Below are 19,373 nucleotides of genomic sequence, written 5' to 3'. Positions count from 1 at the left end.
GGGGTTAAAAAGGAGGCACTGAGTAAAAGCTGAGTAAATCCTTACTCCTCCAGATCATAGGACTGCTAGGAGAGTGAGGCACAGGACTCCTGTAGCTCCAAAGGTCCAGCCCAGAAGATACCAGAGCAAGAGCAGGAAAACAACAAAAACTCTTCAGCCAAGAGCAGTATGATACAAATTGTTTTTCCCTTGGAGGAAGAATCACAAAATCATTTGGACTGAAAAATACTTTCTAGATCAAGTCCAATAACAAACCTAACACCGTAAAGTCAACCATTACACCATGTCCCTGAACGCCAAATCTACACATAACAGATTCATAGAATGGTTTGGATTTGAAGGAACCTTAAACACCATCATGTTCCAAACCTCTTGTCATGGACAGGAAAACTTTCCACTAGTCCAGGTTGCTCAAAGCCCCATCCAGCCTGGTCTTGAACAACTTCCAGGGATGGGGCACCCACAGCTTCTCTGGGCAACCTGGGCCAGGACCTCACTAATAACAGAAAATAAGATAAATCACAATTCCTACAGAACCTCCAAGGAAAATGAGGAAGGAAAGCCACATGCTTTCCTTCAATGAAGTTCAACCTAGTCGTAAGTAAATAATAATATATTCTGCATTAATTTGTCTTTCTTTCCACATGCCCATCTTTCCTGAAGTTCAAGACCATCATTGAAAGCTATCTGTCATGAGCAAATGATAAGTTAGGCAATTTTAACATCTCTGAGCATCTGGATTCCACCAGATGTAAGAAAATAAGGTACCGTCTCCTACTGATTTAATTTCTTTATACCAAAAGATATTTTTTAAAACTTATTTAAAAGAACAGCTATAGCACTTTAAACATTTCAGACAAATCTGTCAGCTAGGGATTATTAAGAGAGGCAGGAGCAGACTTCCTTCACAGACCCAACAACGACATTTACCCTGACCTACAGGGAACACCTTCCTAAGCAATAAGAAATAGTCCACTCTCAATGACAACTCAGTCCTAAGAGAATGCCAATTATGCCAAGTTTGCACAAACAGATGTACGGCAATTTTGTAATATGGACTACTTTACACCAGGGACAAACCTAAAACCATTTATCTCAATTAACTTAGGATCTAAGGATTAATTTAAGCTGTTGCCTTAAAGGTGAAAGGCCACCACTTAATCCAACTATCCACCCATACCTCTTACTTACAATAAATATAAATCTCATGCCTTCATTTTTAAAATTATATCTTTCAGGTTATATTTTTACCCTCAATCTCTACGCCTTCTATGTCTTGTACAAAATAAAAAGGCTAGTGCTATTTTTTCAGTGGCTGAGTTTCAACACTCCTATTATGGTTTGAAAAGATGGCCAATTGCCCTAAAATAATGAAACCTAATCAATAGGAGGCATGACGATAATTGAAATTCCTCAAATCACTTCTAGCTTACAAATAACACTAATAAGTGACATCAGATTCCCACTCACCCAAGAGCTGCTGGAATTGAAAAGCATTTTGAAACACAAAATAGAATGAAATAGTAAGTGAAGGAACATAGGTTAGTGAATGAAAGAATCAATTCCTCAAAAGAATATTTCCACAGATAAGAGCTGTCTGTAATACAAAGGTTCATAAATCCACCCAAATTTATGAACCTGGCAGTCCTGCTGTTTCAACCCTACCAATGTGTTATTTGACAGTCAGGCAAACCCTGTGCAGGAACATCACACAGTTCTGGCAGTTTAGAGCCCACAATATTCCTCAATATTTTGACCAAGATCTAGCAATCAAGACTGCTAAAGGAGACAGTCTGGCACATCCTGTGTCACACAGCCAAAGTGCACTCCCTCCACAGCAGAAGTGGACAACTGCCTCCTCCATGGATGTCATCCTCACATGAGCGGGTGCAGCTCATTGCCTATCAATCTCTGTACAAATGCAATCTGACACACAAATAAATGTGACAAGGCATGACTAGAGGAGTACTGGCCTATGAAATCCAAGGTATGACATCAATATATACACCATCATAAACCAACTTAACTGGAATTACCACAATTTTATAACTGGAGACCAGCAATTCATGGAGTATTGAGATAAGACACCAAGATAAGTAACCAAGTAGTTACCTACATCTTAATTTTCAGGGGCCTCTCAATGAACAATGTGCAAACAGAGCAAAGATTTAATTCCTTTTATTTGTTGTTTTAAGTGCTGGTTTTGAGATACAACAGTGATCCTTCTTTTAGCACTTGGTGTTTTAAACATTACATGAACACCCAGCTAATGGACAGGCTATAATTGTGTGCCTAGACACTAGTCCAGTTTCGCTACAGCTGTCAAGACTTGCACCTCTCATTTTCAATATAAAACCTGATAAATGTTCAGTGAATTTTAATTCTGTATTGTTCAAGTGACTAGCTTATCTATGGTCCAAAAGATTATTTGCCTTGGTTATGTAATAGCTCTCAGAACTGCAGTTAAGATTTATAATACATAAACTCCATTTCATTCACTGTAAATTTTTAACAAAATCCAAGGTCTGTTATTTGCAGGCATAAAATCTCTCAGTATTTTTTGAAGGAATTTTGAAATCTATTTCCTATCTGAAGAGATTTCTGGTTTTTTGGGTCTCCATTTACACTTGGATCTCTAAACATGAAATTATACTGTAAAATCAGTGTTGGAGATAAAATAAATAAATAAATTCTCTCCTTGAAAGGAGAAGCTTTATATACCTAGTTCTACCTAGGCTGAGATGAAACTTAACTTTGCAGAGGGATTGTTTTCATTAATCCTTCCCACTGTGTAGTTTGGAGGTATTCTCCAGTTGCTACAGCAAGGCTAATTCAATTGCTCCCATCACTTGGAAGATTAAAAATAAACATAAATATAGACTATAAGGCACAATGTGAATCTCTGCTTACACAAACAAAAGTTAAAACTCTCTAGCAAAAAATTCAGCAACTGTAATGCTCTCCATTTACTACTTCTAGAAATAATTTTATATAACAAGATATATATAAACCAATATGATAAATTTATTATTATATAATAAAGGAATTTCACTAAGTCTCAATCTTCTGAATTGTCATCTCACTCACCTCCAAAGCATCTCACCAGTATGGGCAAGAAGTGTCATGTACACCATGTTTTAACAATATTGCTCTAAACCTCTGAGTATTTGGTTTATCAAAGAGACAGCCACAGTGCCACACAGTCAGGTCTATCATCACTGTCCACCTGTTTTTAACAAGGGAAGGATTCTGAAGCACAGGCATCGATTCTCCCCCATGAGCAGAAAGGAGAACAAGAGCCAATGACATCTACATTACATTAGATATATATTCCATGAACACTCAAACCCTTTAGTGGACTGATCTATCTTATTTTTGCCATATTTACCAGCAGCAAGTAAAGCTTCCAAAAATCGTTACAAAGCAAAAGCTCTTCTATTACTGGAAAAGCAAAACAAAACCTGCTTCTAAAGGAGATGTTACTGAAACTACAGCAGTATTTTTGCTGATTTTGATGTTTTTGGAAAGGAGCAAAAGAAGGTCTGTAAGACAGTATTTATTTTTCTATTATGTTTATTTTGTTACTTTTTGAAACCGCTACTATGATTTGTATTTTTTTTTTTTCTCCTTCTTGGATATGTCTTTTTCACTAAAAAAGTTACAGTATAAGCACTTGGAAAAGTACTTATAAACCCTCCATAAAATTTCTTTATTGAAGACATGAAAAAAAAAGTAATTTTTACTGACAATTTATCTACTTGTCCCAATAGTCAAACACTATTAAAATACTTCAGGACATTCATAATTTTCCTCAAAATGATCTAAATAAATACACTCCAAGCAATTTTAAGGTCTGTTAACAATAGTTGCATTTGCCATTTAAAGCAAAAATAAATGCAAGTGAAAGTAATAAGCAGTATCTATTTATAGCTTTCCAAGACAGCTGCACCAAGAATACAACATGCAATAGAATAATGTTCTGATTTACTTATTTGGCTTATAACATCCAGCTAGGTTTTATTTATATCACATGCATATGCAACCAATTCATACAGATTTATAAAAAAGCTTATACATAGGAAACTAAATTGTGATCTGAAAAGTCTTCTGACACAGCAGAGAATATTAAAGAATCTATTTTCTCTCTAGGTAATCAGTGTACAGGCTGAGCAATTGCTTCACTAATAAACATTGGGATGGGGTGCTCAGGGACGAGGTGGAATGACTGCTCCTGAAAGTGTTCAAGCAATGACTGGAGATGGCACTGAGTGCTACGGTTTAGTTGACTGGGTGGTGATCAGTTAAAGGTTGGACATGCTGACCTTGGAGCTCTTTTTCAACCTTAATGATCCTATTTCCTTTAAATGTCTGATAACTCCTGTATTCCAGGAGAATTACGACTTATAACTCCTCATCCAAAGAGTGACCGAATTTATTCCATCCTTATCCCTGTTCTGGGAATACCAAGCTGCCTAGTAAGACAGATGGACACAAATGCTAAGATGAATGAAAGGAATCTGTTGTCAAATAATTCCCTTGCTCTTCTAATTTGCAAATTTATTACTGATTGATTTTAAAATAGATTTTTGGCTGCTCTAATAGTAAAAAATTTTAGTCCTTTTTTTAGGACTAAAATTTTAGAGAACAGATGCAGCTAAAAGTAGTTACCAGCAGTCAACAACCGGGCTCTATTTGAAGATTAAATAAAGGTAGCTTTCATGGTGTTATAGACTTCTTTCTCAAGTTGCTGACTGCACCGCTTCACTGCTTAATCTGTTGTACATCACTGTCTTTGTTTCCCACTGGTTTTCTAATGGAGCACAGGTGAAGCTTCTGCTATCTGTTAACCTCCTGATTACAACCTTATATTTAATTTTTTAAGTCACTCTCTTAAGCTTTGTATAATAAAAAACAAAAGGAAACCAAAACAACAAACAAAGCTTCCTTCTCAGCATTAACCTCCCACATTGCCAACCACAACAAAACCAAAACTGTGGCCCCACTGACAAAATTCCCAGCATCTTCTGCTGAGTCAGGGTTTCATTTACATTACACTACAAAAAGTAAAATTTGTTCTTCAGTAAGATTACGATCAACTGTGAATTAAAAAACAAACAAACATTGACACAAATATTTCATCCAGCTTACCTAGCAAATTACGAGAATTCTCTCACAAGATGTTTTGTATAATACATATACTATACTTAGACATACTTAAGTGCATTATCATAGAACCACAGAATATTATGAATTAGAAGGGACCCACAAGGATCACCAAAGTCCCTCACAATTTGCTTTCTTATACGTAATACCAATTTATAAAAAAGCTTATATGTAAGAAACTAAACTATGCACAGGACAGCCCAAGAATCCCACCATGTACCTGAGAGTGTTGTCCAAAAGCTTCTTGAGCTCTGTCAGGGTGGTGCTGTGATCATTGCCCTGGAGAGCCTGTTCCAGTACCCAACCACCCTCTGGGGAAAGAATCTTTCCCTGATATCCAACCTGAACCTCCCCTGACACAGTTTCAGGCCATTCTCTTGGGTCCTGCCACTGGTCACAGAGATCAATGTCTGCCCCTCCACTCCCCCTCATGAGGATGTTGAAGACTCCAGTGACGTCTCCCCTCAGTCTCCTCTTCTCTTATACACATATATCATGTATAGATTATATAAACATAACAGAAATCAAGTCCTCAAATAAGATCAATTATTTCAAAAGTAGTATCAGCACAATAATAACACTCAAATGCTGTTTCTAATCAGTAACAATAGTGCCCAGTATCTCTTACCTTTTATTGCTATTTTTTTCCTTACAACTTTGTAAAATACTAAAAAAAAAACCAGCTATTGATACCTGAAGTTTATTACTCTATGTCTCAATATTTCATTAATGGAGAAAGTTGAACCATCTGCAAGAATAGGAAACTTAACAAATCATGTATAAACACAGTTATCTGTAGCTCTCACTAGACTGAAAGAGACAATTTTCCATGACAGAGGAGAAACTTGTATGTTTTAAAACTAAATGGAAGACTTAAGACACAGTTTAATTTTCAGGAAGGCACCGCTTTCCAACTTCATATAAAATTTGCCTTGAACATGTAAATTTTTTAAGTTCATTTTAATGTTTTTTAATTTCCTCATGGCACTAGTTAAGCATGGCAGAAAATTATGACTCCACAGAACTTTATCTATGCAGATAATTCAAAGTAACCCTGCCAAAGGACAAAGTTTCCTATAATAGTACTTCCCCTCGCCAATACTGCAGTCCCCCCCACCAACCCTTGCTGTCCTATAATTCTTCGTATTCAAGCAACATGTTTAGAAAACAGCAGCCAGAGGAAAATGAACAGAAAAGGAGCTGGAAAACAAACTAAAGCAATTGACAAGAAAACAAGATAGAAGAAACTCTTCAACTATGAAATATAAGGAGGCAAGTGACATGAATAAAACACAGAAGATGAAGCAGGGAATGAAAATCTGTAAGCACAAGAGCACATTTTTCTCCCTGGCCTAGAAGAAATCTGGAAGTTTTAACTCCACTGATTTCTGTGTAGTGAGCTAAGACATCTCTCATTTTCTGGCCTATGCAGAGGAAAATGTTCTACAATTAGAAATGTAAAGCACTGAGAGTGAGGAGATTTCACGCTTGAAACTTGATAAGAAAGTCACACATCTTTCATCATAGCAAAATGCTAGGAAATAGACTTAGGAGGGGAGAAAGAAAGTGTAAGATATGGTCATAGATTTGTCTCACATGAAAGGAAAAGTGAATACAAACCTGCCTTCCTTACTTGGCTTTCCCACTTCAATATCACAGCTATGAACTGCTCCTTATTTAAACAGATGTAGGCTACTTAATCTGAAAGAAGTTTCTTCTACAAAGCTCTGGGGAACAGAGGAGATCTCTGGAGAATGGTACTTCCTTCAGTACGTTGAGTTGCATGAAATGAAACAGGAAAGACATTCAGCTAAATGTCACCATTTACAAGAGGCTTTGTCTAATTTCAGACAAGCCCACACATACCACTTCTTTCCTGACTCCTTCCCTAACATTTTTAGACTCCCAGAGGCACATACCTTAGGACTGAGGGGAAGGATAAGGAAGGACAGGCATTGCTCAATGCTTCACCGCAGCAGTGCCTGCTCCCCCCACAACCCCTGTCCCAAACCAGCAGTGCTGAATCTCCTTCTACTTTTCTCCTCCATAATTCAGTGCAGCAGGGCTATCGAGTAACGAGAAGAAAAATTATTACTAGAAGGCATATTTAATGGTCTGTGATTCTCCCATTTTGATCCTCCTGGACCTCAAAAGTTGCCTGGTTTTAGATGTCAGCCAAACAGCTGTAGCAGCAGCAGAAACAGTTCAACTCACCCTTCTTCCTCAACTATGAACAACTGCACACCTCTCCCACCATCAGCTGTGTTCTTGGAGACCAAATCTCACTATTTCCTCTGCCATGGAGTTCCTAAGTGGTACTGGGCACATCCTTTATATTAACGTATTAACAGCTAATCCAAATTCTTTAATGAATATCCACATTCAACAACAAAACAGTGTCCGTTTCCCCACGCAGATCTCAGCAGGAAGAAAGACAACAGTGCTTTGGGGGTAGCACTGAAGAATGACTGAGGCAACATCTGCTGTGATTTATAGAGGGAAAATTCTTGGTCTCAGCTTTCATGGAAGTACCTGAAAACTCAGCTGTACTTTGGATGGTATTTAAACTACTCCTAGAGTCTGTGTGGATCAGGAAGAAAAATAAAAAACCCACTGCACACAAAAGAACCACACACTCACCCCCACCCCCATTAGCAGCCTGTAAGATAGAGACACTTCCCTGTAATTTAACTTACAACTCTTCCATCTTCATTTTTCCCTGGGGGCAAATTCAGCCCTGACCTAAAGAGATACAGATTCCATTAAATTACACTGGGACACAACCCAGTACCGCCAGGTCACCCAACAGCCTTAAAAATATGGGTGAAACCAGTTTTGTCCCTATGGGAATAACAAATCATTACAAGTTGCTGCACTATTTTCCAAGTACATCATCACTGAATTTCTCTATCATCTGCATGTCACTAAATTGAGTCAACACAACTTTTTATATTGGCAACGAGACCCTTGGCCACTCACCATTTACTCCTGGTAGGGAATGATACAGAGGCCTGTTCTGTCCACAGGCAGTCAGCTTTTTCCACAGCCCAAATCACAGATCTCTGCAGCCACATGTTCAGTTTCCTCATTCACAGGACTCACACACAGCCTCTTCAGCAATCTTTCTTGAGAGATATAATTATTGCTTTAAAACTGCTCTCCAGGCTAAGTTTCATTAAGCACTTGAAGAAAGAATATATTGTCTATACATTCATCCTGCAATCAATTTCAAGTGAAATCTGCCATAACTCTCATGATTTTGATAATCTGTTAATACAGACAATATTGCCACACAATTAATACCTGTTACATCATCACATACTACCATTTCTAACTGACAAGGTTTAAAAGTAGCCATGACATTTGGATAAGGCCACTTTTAGATCACTGTAGGAGGTGATGATCAAGTGATTCTTGCCACAGCACACGATTATTTGAAAAAGCATGATTTAAAAAGTGAATAAAGGGTTTCACAAACTAGAACAAGAGTACCACAACTACTAACAATCCTTTCTGATTTTAACATACATAATGCAACATTGCTACTTAAATGCTTGAAGAACACTGAACATTCTGCTGTTTGAAATAGTTGGTAAACAACTCCAATATCTTGCATTAAAACTGGCAGGAGAACTACAAAGACTTTTTGCATGCTTTTCTAGCTCTAGCAAAAACCAGAAGGTATCAATCACCCAGGTTTAACAGCAGCTGACTGGAGCCATTCATTGAGTTGTGCATTGCTACCACTGTGCCTCCATGAATAAGTCTCAAAGTCTCTCCCTCCTTTTTTTGTTCCTCTGAGTGGACTCTTAACAGCACAATTTTCTTTATTTTTCTTTGCTTTCTGAATGGCTTCAAGAGATCAGCTGGAAAGAAACACCATTAGTAAAAACAAAAGTTTTCAAAGAAAAAGTGGGAACAAAGTGGACATATTAGAGACAAGTTGTGATTCATAGCCAACACTGTGTTTTGCCCCTCTCTTTACCTCAATACACTTTTCAGTTGTACTGCTGGCTAAGAGCAGGGCAGACCATTGCACTTCTCCTAGCAACCAAAAATCACTTAGGGGAAAAAAAGGCATGTTGTCTGCTGAAAGGGGGAACAGAGATATTTGGGGTCATACAAAGACAGACATATGTTCTTTTGCATTTGATTCTAAATTGAGCAGTTGTCAGAAAAGAGTCAGTAAATAATAATAAGCAGTTCTGGTTTATACTGATTCATATTTAATTAAATATCTGTTTGCCTACTTGTCACATTTCATTTTCTTTTAATTCAGTGCTTTAACAGTTCCTACTACTGTTTAGAGTTTTGCTTTCAGGGACGTAAATTCCATCCCGTACAGTTTCTGAAGTCATTTTCTATACTTACATCTACACACACTTCTAATGATCTCTCCATACAGTTGTTTTGGGTTTTTTTAAATCTAGATCTATACACAGAAAATTATTCTTAGGGATTTAAACAGAACAGCACTAAAAGACGATTTTATCACAGGATCCTCCTCTTCTAAATGCTAATATTTTACCCCATAGATAAGATTTATATGTTACAGAACACATTGTCTGATCTCATTTGGTAAAGACTACACCGTGAAGTTTAATATGATGAAACAAGTTCAAGCAGAAGAAAAAAACCCCAAACAAACACAGAATTTTTTAACTCAGACATACACCTGAATAGCCAGGTCACACTGACTAGCTTAAAACCAAAGCATTATAATATAAAATCCAGTCTGGTGACAGAACAGATGCATAGATTAAGGATAAAATGCAGCCTGCAGTACTTCTAATAGTTAATTTTTTTCCACTGGAAGTCCTTTGTTTAATAGCTGTTGCCTTGATGTAAACCAACCATTTTAGTCAGTCTACTGAATTCTTCTTACATCTCACAAAAACACATATACAAAAAGCTCCAGCCAATTTATCACAGCACTTCTGCAGAGCATCAGGTTAAAGCCAGCTCAGACCTTGTTAGCTGCATCATACTACAAATAAGCGCTTCCTTGAAGCCACTCCAAACAAATCTGGACTAAAACAATTTAACAGAAAAGCTTATTCACTCATGGAAAAGTGATGTACAAACACATAGCAATGATAAAAGCCTAAACATATTGAGTATGAAACAACCTTGAAGTGTTCAGGGACTGGCACTCCCTGGTAAGCATGACAGAAGTGCTTTGCTCCCCTGTTCATTCCCTACACCATCTAACCCAGCTCCTCTGCTGAGTATCCCTCTCCATCAAACCATGGACCTGGAATCAGGCTACTATTCCACTCTTTACCCCAGCTTACAGAGTAATTTCTCTCTCCAAAAAACTGTCAGAGTGGGGCAGCGCTACTGTACATACAGGAACAATAAGCAGCTCCAGGTCTCAAAGGTGACATAATATACTCTGGAAAGTGAGAAGGAGGATGCAGCCACAGATCCTTTACCTGCAGGCTTCTACTACGGAGTGACAGTCCCAAAGAGATCAAGTTCTCTAGGGAAAGGCAACCCAGGTGAAGAAAACATATTTTTCCAACTTGTTTGGTCCAACAGCTTTGCAATGCCATTTGAGTTTTTCGTAATACTGAAATGAACTATTGTGCATCATTTAGTTGCAGAATTCTCTTCAAGATAAAACAAACTGTTAAAACTGGTCATTCCCATTTGCCAGGATGAAGACATTTGGGCTACAGGACATACGGACCTTGAAAACTGCACAGAATGACAGCCTGAGAACCTTATGATTATAGAGCTCCTCCAGCACTGAATACTTTTCACAACTGCTTTTTAACTCTTGACATTTTCACAGCAGTTAAAAAAGTACCTCCGGTACCCCAGCATGAAGTGTCCCTTCATTCAAGATGAATGAGAAACAAATGGACTGATGTCAGTTACCTGACATTTTGTTTTCAAAAGGCTAAATTTTTTCCACTCAGTTTCTCTTGTAATCAATGGCAAGTGATTAATATGAGAGAACTACAGCTCTCTGTGTTTTACAACTTGCTGCTGGCCATTAATTCCTTACTTATTTGTCCAATCTGCATTTATGACAGGCACATCAGAGATGCTCTTCTCTCCTTGGCACACTGCACTGAAGCTATAGAGGCAATGCCTAAATACAAATGAAAAGACCATATGCTACAACAGACAGGGTGGCACAACCATCTAGGTAGTCTCTAATGAGCAAGACCATACTTAGCTCCTGGCATCCCCACTCATCTACCAGTTCATTACCATATATCTGACCAAATAAACTGTTCTCCGAACTAATGTGAGGAAAAGTGATAAAGTATAAAGTAGCACAGTGGCAGGTCCTTCACTATCAGACTGAAGAACTCTGCAGGAGCTGAAGCGGTACAATGAAGACTCACTGACAAGGGTAATTCTGCAAGCAAATACCACATATCACTAAGGATGCACCAAACCAAGCTTGGAATAGTGTCCTGTGCATTGAGCAACTGAAAACAACAAGGAATAAAGACATTTTGTGTTCTTCCAGTCATCAGTCAGGGAAGTAGAACTGAAGGAGTATCCCCACAACCACAACAAATAACAGGACTGGAAGTCTGCAATAGCACCTGCATGCACACAGTCTCGATGGGTTACAAAACACACACTGGAATCACTAGATAAGGGTGACCTTCAGTTATCAGCAAGCCAGAGACATGACAGTTCCTGGTAGAAACAACAATGCAAACAAGCAACAAGGAATAATGTTTGCCAACCTATCTAGTACATAAGTAGGAAGCTCTCTCACAACCCAGTTAAACAGATGTATTAACACGGGGAACTGCAGATAATAGCTATTATTTAGTTAGTTACAGGAAAAAAAAATTTGCTTAGGAAAAAAAAAATCAAAAATGACTGGGGGAAAGTGGTAAAGAGCTTAAAGTTCAAAGCACAAGATACTTCTGCCAGAACAACATTCAGATGAATATCCTCACTTCATATTTGCCCAGAATGCAGAGATAAATCTCAGTAAGCCTTGGCCATTAGAGCACAGCAGCTCAATATAAGTATCAGCAAGTTCTTACATGGGTACTACTGGTTAGCTTGTCCATTGCTGCTTGTATTAACTGATGAAGGCTATCATTTTAATAAAATTAAGATATGATCTTCAATCTCTTTCATGGCAGCAATGCCAAGATAAGCTGCAGAGATGGAATTAAAAAGCCATTTCTTACTTCATGAACTTTTGGCTTGAGAAAGCATATCTTTACATACACAACATTGTCACAGCCTATGCTGCAGGTGAGATGGCCACAACACACGAGAGTATCATCATACAATTTCAGAAAGCTTCAACCCGTAAAGAGTAACGCCATACCACATCAGAAGGCTTCAGGCACCTGCCCATACAAAGTCACACCATTCCACATCCAAAGGCTGTAAGTATCTACACCCCTTGCTCTTTAGCCCAACCTTTTATACCCTCATGGTTCATGCACTGCAGCTGTGGGCCCTCTGTTCCCTTTGGGGGTTGGTCAGTGCACCTGAGCACTCCATGGCTCATTACCTTCAATGCTGCTCACCTGCTTCTCACAGCTGTAACCCACTGGGGAAGAGGCTCAGCCCAGCCCCACTCCCAATTACCACAAACTGTGTACCTACAGGACATAGCACAAGAATTAGCTTTTTTGTTACAAAGGGCTCTGCTATATAAAGAGAGCACTGTAGAAAGGAGTGAGAAGAACTGAGGTATCAATGCACACTTGTGCCCTCTAGTATTTTTGTAGTTGTTGAGGTGTTGCATGTAACAAGAAGCCAACTTCATCTCGTGGCAAGATTACAATGACAGTAAGCTAAGATAACATTGCCTGCTTTCTCAGTGTTCTGTGAACTCTACAGCAAAATTCATACAGATTTCAGTTCTGCAGAATCAGAACCTAAATTAATGGGTCTTATTTAATTATCCACTATAACAACAGAAGTTATTAACCATGGGTGATTAGCAGTTATTTTGTTAAGGAAAAGGTTTGAGGTGAGGACAACACTAAACTCAATCTTGTTTTTGAGCTTATAACTTCAACTGTTCAATTGTTGTCCACAATTTCTAATAGAAGTCAGTTGTGAGAGTAAAGATGGTGACACTAAAATACACTAAAATCTGCAAATCTCTTATTTCTACACAAATATTTTGCATTCAAAGATCTCATAACTAACAATGCACATGACTATCCTTCATGAAAGGTATCCTTAACATTCTCTCTGAATAAGTGATTCAGGATCAGATCCTGTACCTGTCCATGGACCAAAAAAAATTGTTTTGAACATACAGGGCATGTATTCTGTCAAAACATAAGTACAAGAATCCTCAGGCAACAGTAAAAGGGAACTTCAAAAATTCAGTTACATTTAAGAAACCAAAAAGCCAACACATTTATTTGTTTATTTATTTGACAAGAGCAAGTACTTGCTGTATTCTGCCTTCTTCCTGCGAAATAAAGAGATTCCTATGGAAAGGTAGAAAAGCACAGCAGTAACGGAGTCTCTTGGCAAGAAACAGCATCAATATGATCACTAAGTATCCTCCCCAAGGTTGGTGTGAGAAGTGTGAGCCAGATGGCAGCCACGGGAAGAACATGCTCAGCCATGCCAGCTGAGATAACAGATAAAACCTGACAGCAGCGTCCTCTTAGGCAGCTGAAACCAAATGCACAGAACCTGTTAGCAATCTATTTAGCCCAGATCAATATTTGAATAGCAATTCAAGGGTAATAAATGGCTAAAAAGCCATTGCATACTCTTCAGTAATTTCCACTAAATGGTTCAGCAGTGGACAGAGCACATCCCTAATTCAGGGCTATAAGCCCACATAGCATTGCTATGGAATAGAGATTCCTGCAAATGGAGTTGACTGGACAGGCCAGGCAAAGCCTCCTTTTTCTCCCATCACACTTTTTGGTACATCTCCTTGACACTTTTTATGCATCCTTAAATATGTACTTTAAGACTTTTGTCTACTTTTAAGGTTGCATATCTTTAGCCTGCATTGCTAAAACTCAATTTCCCTGAGCAGTATCAATCTCATCATTACAGAGAGTTGCTAATGGAAGGATTATTGAAGTCAGTGCAACTCAGATAAAGGCTTAAAACCCCCTAATTTCAACTTCTCAGGAAGATTTGTGGAGTATCAGACTTTTGCAGAGTTCCAAATTAGCAAAGACACAAACCAAATAACCTGGATTATCATTTGCTTTTCAAGCAAATCCATCTCTGGAAGTATATTGACAGGGTTCCCTCACTGCTTATCTTCTGCACATAAAAACATATTGTTGCAATGGCATCTTACAAGACAGGGAAGTAAAGAAAGCAAAATCTTAAGACTAATTCAGCAAAACCTCTCATCATAGGCATAAATTCATCCTTACTCTGCAAAGTTTTAAAGCCTATGATTAACTTGAAACGTGTTTAAATTCTTATTAACTTCTGCAAGGCTGTGGCTAAGAGATGGAAGCACTTAAATGCTCGGCAGAATTGGGTCCTATGGAAGAACAAGGTAACAGAAACAAAACTGCAAACTCTCCAGAATTTTACTCTTAAGGCATTAAAATGCACACATTCCACAGAAGCAAAGGTTATCCATCAACAGCAAAACTCACATGAGAGATCAAGACCCTGTCAGCTCAAATATTCACTGGAACAATATACTCCAGCTTTATATGTGAGCCATGTTCTCCAACAGGCAACAGGGACCTGCACAAGGCCACAGATGTGCAGCTCACTGGCATGAAGAAATAAAGTGAATTTTTAAAAAATAAAAAGGAAAATAAATACAGAATGTTTCAGCCACCACACCATTTCATATGCACACTTTCCATTAAGAAGTACTTTTGAAATATATTAATATGGTGATAAAAGGCTGTTTTTTTCAGAATTATTCTCATGTATCTTTAACACCTTCTCCTTCAAGAGCATCACACTTGCTTTCAAGGGACTAAAAGCCAGCTCCGACATAAAAGGTTGTCATTTTCATTGAAAGTACTTATGAGTCCTACCAGGCCACAATCATTCTCACCAATACCTGTGTTCACATCAGTTGTTACCTTTTAATATTTGTTCTTTTAAACTTTATTATTTATTGGGAAAAGGACAACAAAACACAGAAGAATGAAAGAACAATCAGTTGAACATTATTAAAAATCCACATGTACTCAGCTCATTTAACTCCAGTAGCTAGTGGCTTACTTTATGGTGCAGACTGTCTTGTGAGGTGTTCTGTTGTTTGCTTGGGGGAGTTCTGTGTGTTTTGGTATTTGGGATTTTTTTTTCTTTGTTTGTTTTGCATCAAAAACAATAACCAAGACTGATAGCTAAAGAAAAAGATAATGGAAGTTATTCACTCACCAGAGTGCAAGAACATGGGCAGGGTTACAGGAAAATTAAAAGCACAATAATAAAACCCCTAAAATCTACACAGGTGTGTAGCTACATACATGTAGGTACATGTTTTCTGCCACTTTCATTGAGCTGTGTAATTTTCAGGTGTTCTAAAACCATGGACAGCAAAAATAACTTTAGAACAAAAAGATTATAATTTTGATCTATACTGTTTTTCAATTACTAAATAAAACAAGACTCAGAGGGATAAGGATGGTTAACATGCCTCAAATGCTACAGTGTCTATGTCTGGACCTCTTGCCAAGAATAAAAACAAAAACACCCAGCCAAGCCTAACAACAAAACCCCCTCAAACCCAGAAAAGCACTAAGAGGTAACTTTCAAACATAGAAAACAAACCAAGGACCTATAAACAAGAAGTCTGTTGGGTTTTGTCTTTTATTCTTAAACTAAAGCTTCACAAATGGTGCTGCTGTTGATCGTGTTCTTTTCAAAGCAACTAGTGGTATATGTCAGCCTAAGATGTGATTGTAATTACTATGCTTCTAAAGAGACAAAAGCACTGTGTGCCAAGCTTGCCTGCCAGTATTTCTCCAAAGCTACTTGTTAGTCATTTCGACAATAACAGCTTATATCTACTTGGTCATGATGTGCTATCCACAAAGCTCTTTATTTATTTATTTCAGAGAGTTGTTAATGCAGGCAAACTTGACAGTCTCTGCAAGATCTTCCCACAAAAGGGGAGTATCACACATATTCCGGGAGCTGCTTGGCCATTTTTTCCTAATGGTCCAGCTCTAAATTAGCTGTGTGCTTCACCTGCATCGCCCCACCCGCATAAAGCTAAGCCAGAACAAACGTTCTACATGTGTTCCCCATGACAAAACTCGAATAAATTATGTCGTGCTCCTGTCGTTCCAGCAAGCTGGTTAATTGCATTTGTTTCATATATCTCCAAACAGACTGGTACTTTAATTACATTCTGTAACACCAAGCTCCTCTGATTCACTCTGTCACTTCCACTGAGCACTTTAATTGTATTCCTTCTAGCTACATACAATTTTAAACACTTACTAATAATTACATTTCTATAATCTGATGTTTGAAGTTTGTACACAAAGATCCCCCCAATATCAGTGGCCCTAAAGTTAAGGATCTTTTGTTACAGCAAGAAAAATACAGCAAAACATAAAATCCCTTCAGAACTATCATTGCACTGACAGACATAAATGTTCTATTAAATCCTTTCACAGTTAAAACTTCTCGTGTTTAGTTTAGCATACGCATACATTATGTAGAAATTTTCTTATCGACTGACAAAACCTAAGATTTAACTGCAGAGCATATCATACACCCAAGCTAAAACTGCTCTTAAATATCTTCCTCTTCTGTTTTGCCTCCTTTCTTGCTAGGGGGTGGTGGAGAAACACCCAAAGCATTCTGTGACTGCAAACAATAAACCCCGAACCTTTGCCTCGGGACTGATACAGCTTCTTGGAACAAAGTTTGCTCAGACAGACAGGCAAAAACATCCAGGGTCCCAGACACTGCATTCACCTCAAACGTAAAGGAGTGTTTAGGGCTGCTAATACCCAACGCTAGCCTGTCGAGCATCGGGGGCCAGCACACTCTCTGTGGAGCTGGATGCTCGCTCCTAGTCGTGTGTTTGAGCTGCTCCAGTGCATCCACCGCCTGCGCAGCAGCACAGCGCCCACCCCTACTCTGAAAGGCAATTTGCCCTTGCACTGAAGTTCTCGCCCTGCTAAACCGTACTTCCCCGAGATGGTAATTTACAGCTCCCCATCCAGTACTTAAACTCGAAACCACAAGAAACGTTGCAGAGCACACCCAAAGGAGAGGGGCGGGTGTTCATGAGGAAACCCACCCTTTCCCCAGACGTCGCCAAGCTTCATGCAAACCCTCCCTCCGGGGAGCTCGGTATGAGGACGGAGCTGCTGGGGGGACGCTGCCGCCCCACCTGCCCGACTCGGCGGAGACGGGCGGAGGCGGAGCGGGGCGGTCGGGGCCGCGCCGCCGCCGCCCCGCGCTCCCTGCCCGCCTCCCTCCCTTCCCTCCGTCCCTCCCTCCCTTCCCGCCGCTCGCCAGCGCCGAGCCAGGCGTTGAGGGACTCTGGAAATTCGCCAGTCCGCCTCACCTGGAGCCCAGGCAGGGCTAACCTATTTATTTCATCAGCTGGCTCTACCCGTGGAAAGTTTAACAATAGAAGGCGGCAAAGTAATACCAGCTACAGCAGCGCTCTGCTTTTCCTTTACCCTTCCCGCTCCCCACCCCCAAATAAAAGATTTATCACGGTAGTTTTTTACTCTTTGCTCGCTACCTCAAGCTGACATTATTCCATTCATAAGCTGCTTTTCCATTAAGTTAGGAGACGGGAAGGGCTGCTTATTGGAAACATATATTATCCCTCTTCCGATCCCTCCCTCCCCAAATACCATTTTTATACCAGAAACAAACTTAGGGCTCTGTAACGTTAAAGCTTATAATGCCATCCATGTGCTGTCCCAAATCAAATTCAGATGAAGAGGATTTCTGCACAGAAATGACATATCTAAAATAAGCTAACTTACCATATACTTGAAAAAATGCAAATCCGAAGAGCACGAGTGGCGTCAGCAGACCCATTTTGACATATTAAAAACAATCCCGATCGCTTGCGAGACAAATTCCACGGAGAGTAAAAAAAAAAAAAAAAAAAAAAAAAAAAAAAGAAAAAAAAGAAAAAAAATATAAAAAAAGAAAAAAAAGTATCCAAAGCCAGTAAGAGGTAGGTCCAAAAGTTTTCAGTTTCTTAGCAGCTATTTAAAGTGGAAAGGGAAATCTTCAATTCAAAAGCTGGAGATGCAAAGGTCTTGAATGTGACACTTTTAGATCCATACAGATTAGAGAAGCAGCGAGTGAGCTCCGAATGCTTCTGCTTTGCACACACGCTCCTTCCTAAATTCCCACCAATCCAGCCCAAGCAGGGGAATTATTCAAGTGTGTCTAAGACTCTCTTTAGGATCCATGGCAATCCAAAAGCATTGTCTTTCTTCGGAAGACAAGGAGAGATTCTGAGAAAGGACCTGATTCCTAGAAAGTGCTCCACAAACTTCCCGGCACTTTGCAGGAAAACCATTGGTTTGGTTCGGCTATTTTGCCTTCCTCTCGCTCTCGCCCTCCCCCTACCCCCTTTCTCCCTTTCTCTCCCCAAATCAGTTCAAGCTGCAGAGTTTCTCACTTAACTTCCATAATAGGAACGCCCAGGCAATGTGCTACACGGGAGGGGAACGGCTTGCTTTCTCAGCATCCCCTCAAAAGAGAAAAAAGATAATGAAAAAAAAAAAAAAAAAAATAAAGCCGTGTCCCCTGCACCTCCCTCCTTCACTGGCAGCGGAGCGGGAACAGTTGGAGGGCAGGACCCCGGCGCGGTGCCGCGGCCGCTGCCGAGCGGTGGCGGGGGCTGCGCGGAGTTCGGGGCTCTCCCGCCGCCGCGGCTTTCCCGGGCGGCCCCGGAGTCCGCCGCTCCTCTCCTCGCTCCGCTCCTCTCTCCCCTCCTCTCCCGCCGCCTCCGCCTCCCGCCGCCGCGGACACACCGGCTGGCAGGGAGAGGGAGGAGAATGAGCGCGGCTCCCGAGGCTGCCTGGGGAAGGGAGGCTGCGGGGTGTGGACTAAACCACTGCGCTCCACACCCACGCGTCCCTCTCTCTCCTCCCGGGGTAGGGAGATGGGGACGGCGATGCCAGCAGGCAGCCGCAGGGCTGAGAATCAGGATCTCTGCCTCCCCTCTACAGTTGGGTGTAGGTAGGATTTACATGATTGCTCCTCACCGCTTCTTCTTTAATGGGCAGCTAATTTTTCGGTAAGTGATTTTCATGGAACTG

The 19,373-nt window shown here is 39.9% G+C and overlaps 1 protein-coding gene across 1 annotated transcript in view; it reads right to left on the bottom strand.

The window, feature by feature from the left end:
• The window catches only part of ROBO2 (roundabout guidance receptor 2), a 406,078-nt gene extending 387,349 nt beyond the window's left edge, over positions 1 to 18,729 (bottom strand). The window contains exon 1 of the mRNA XM_041480236.1: positions 18,081 to 18,729. Within this exon, the coding sequence (XP_041336170.1) occupies positions 18,081 to 18,135 (55 nt within the window). The 5' untranslated portion in view covers positions 18,136 to 18,729. The remainder of the gene's footprint in view (positions 1 to 18,080) is intronic.
• Between the last annotated feature and the right edge of the window lie 644 nt (positions 18,730 to 19,373).

The sequence above is a fragment of the Pyrgilauda ruficollis genome, unplaced genomic scaffold (genome assembly GCF_017590135.1).
Source record: "Pyrgilauda ruficollis isolate IOZ18807 unplaced genomic scaffold, ASM1759013v1 scaffold50, whole genome shotgun sequence".
In the NCBI taxonomy this organism is placed as follows: Eukaryota; Metazoa; Chordata; class Aves; order Passeriformes; family Passeridae; genus Pyrgilauda; species Pyrgilauda ruficollis.
This window is presented reverse-complemented; position numbering and strand designations above follow the sequence as displayed.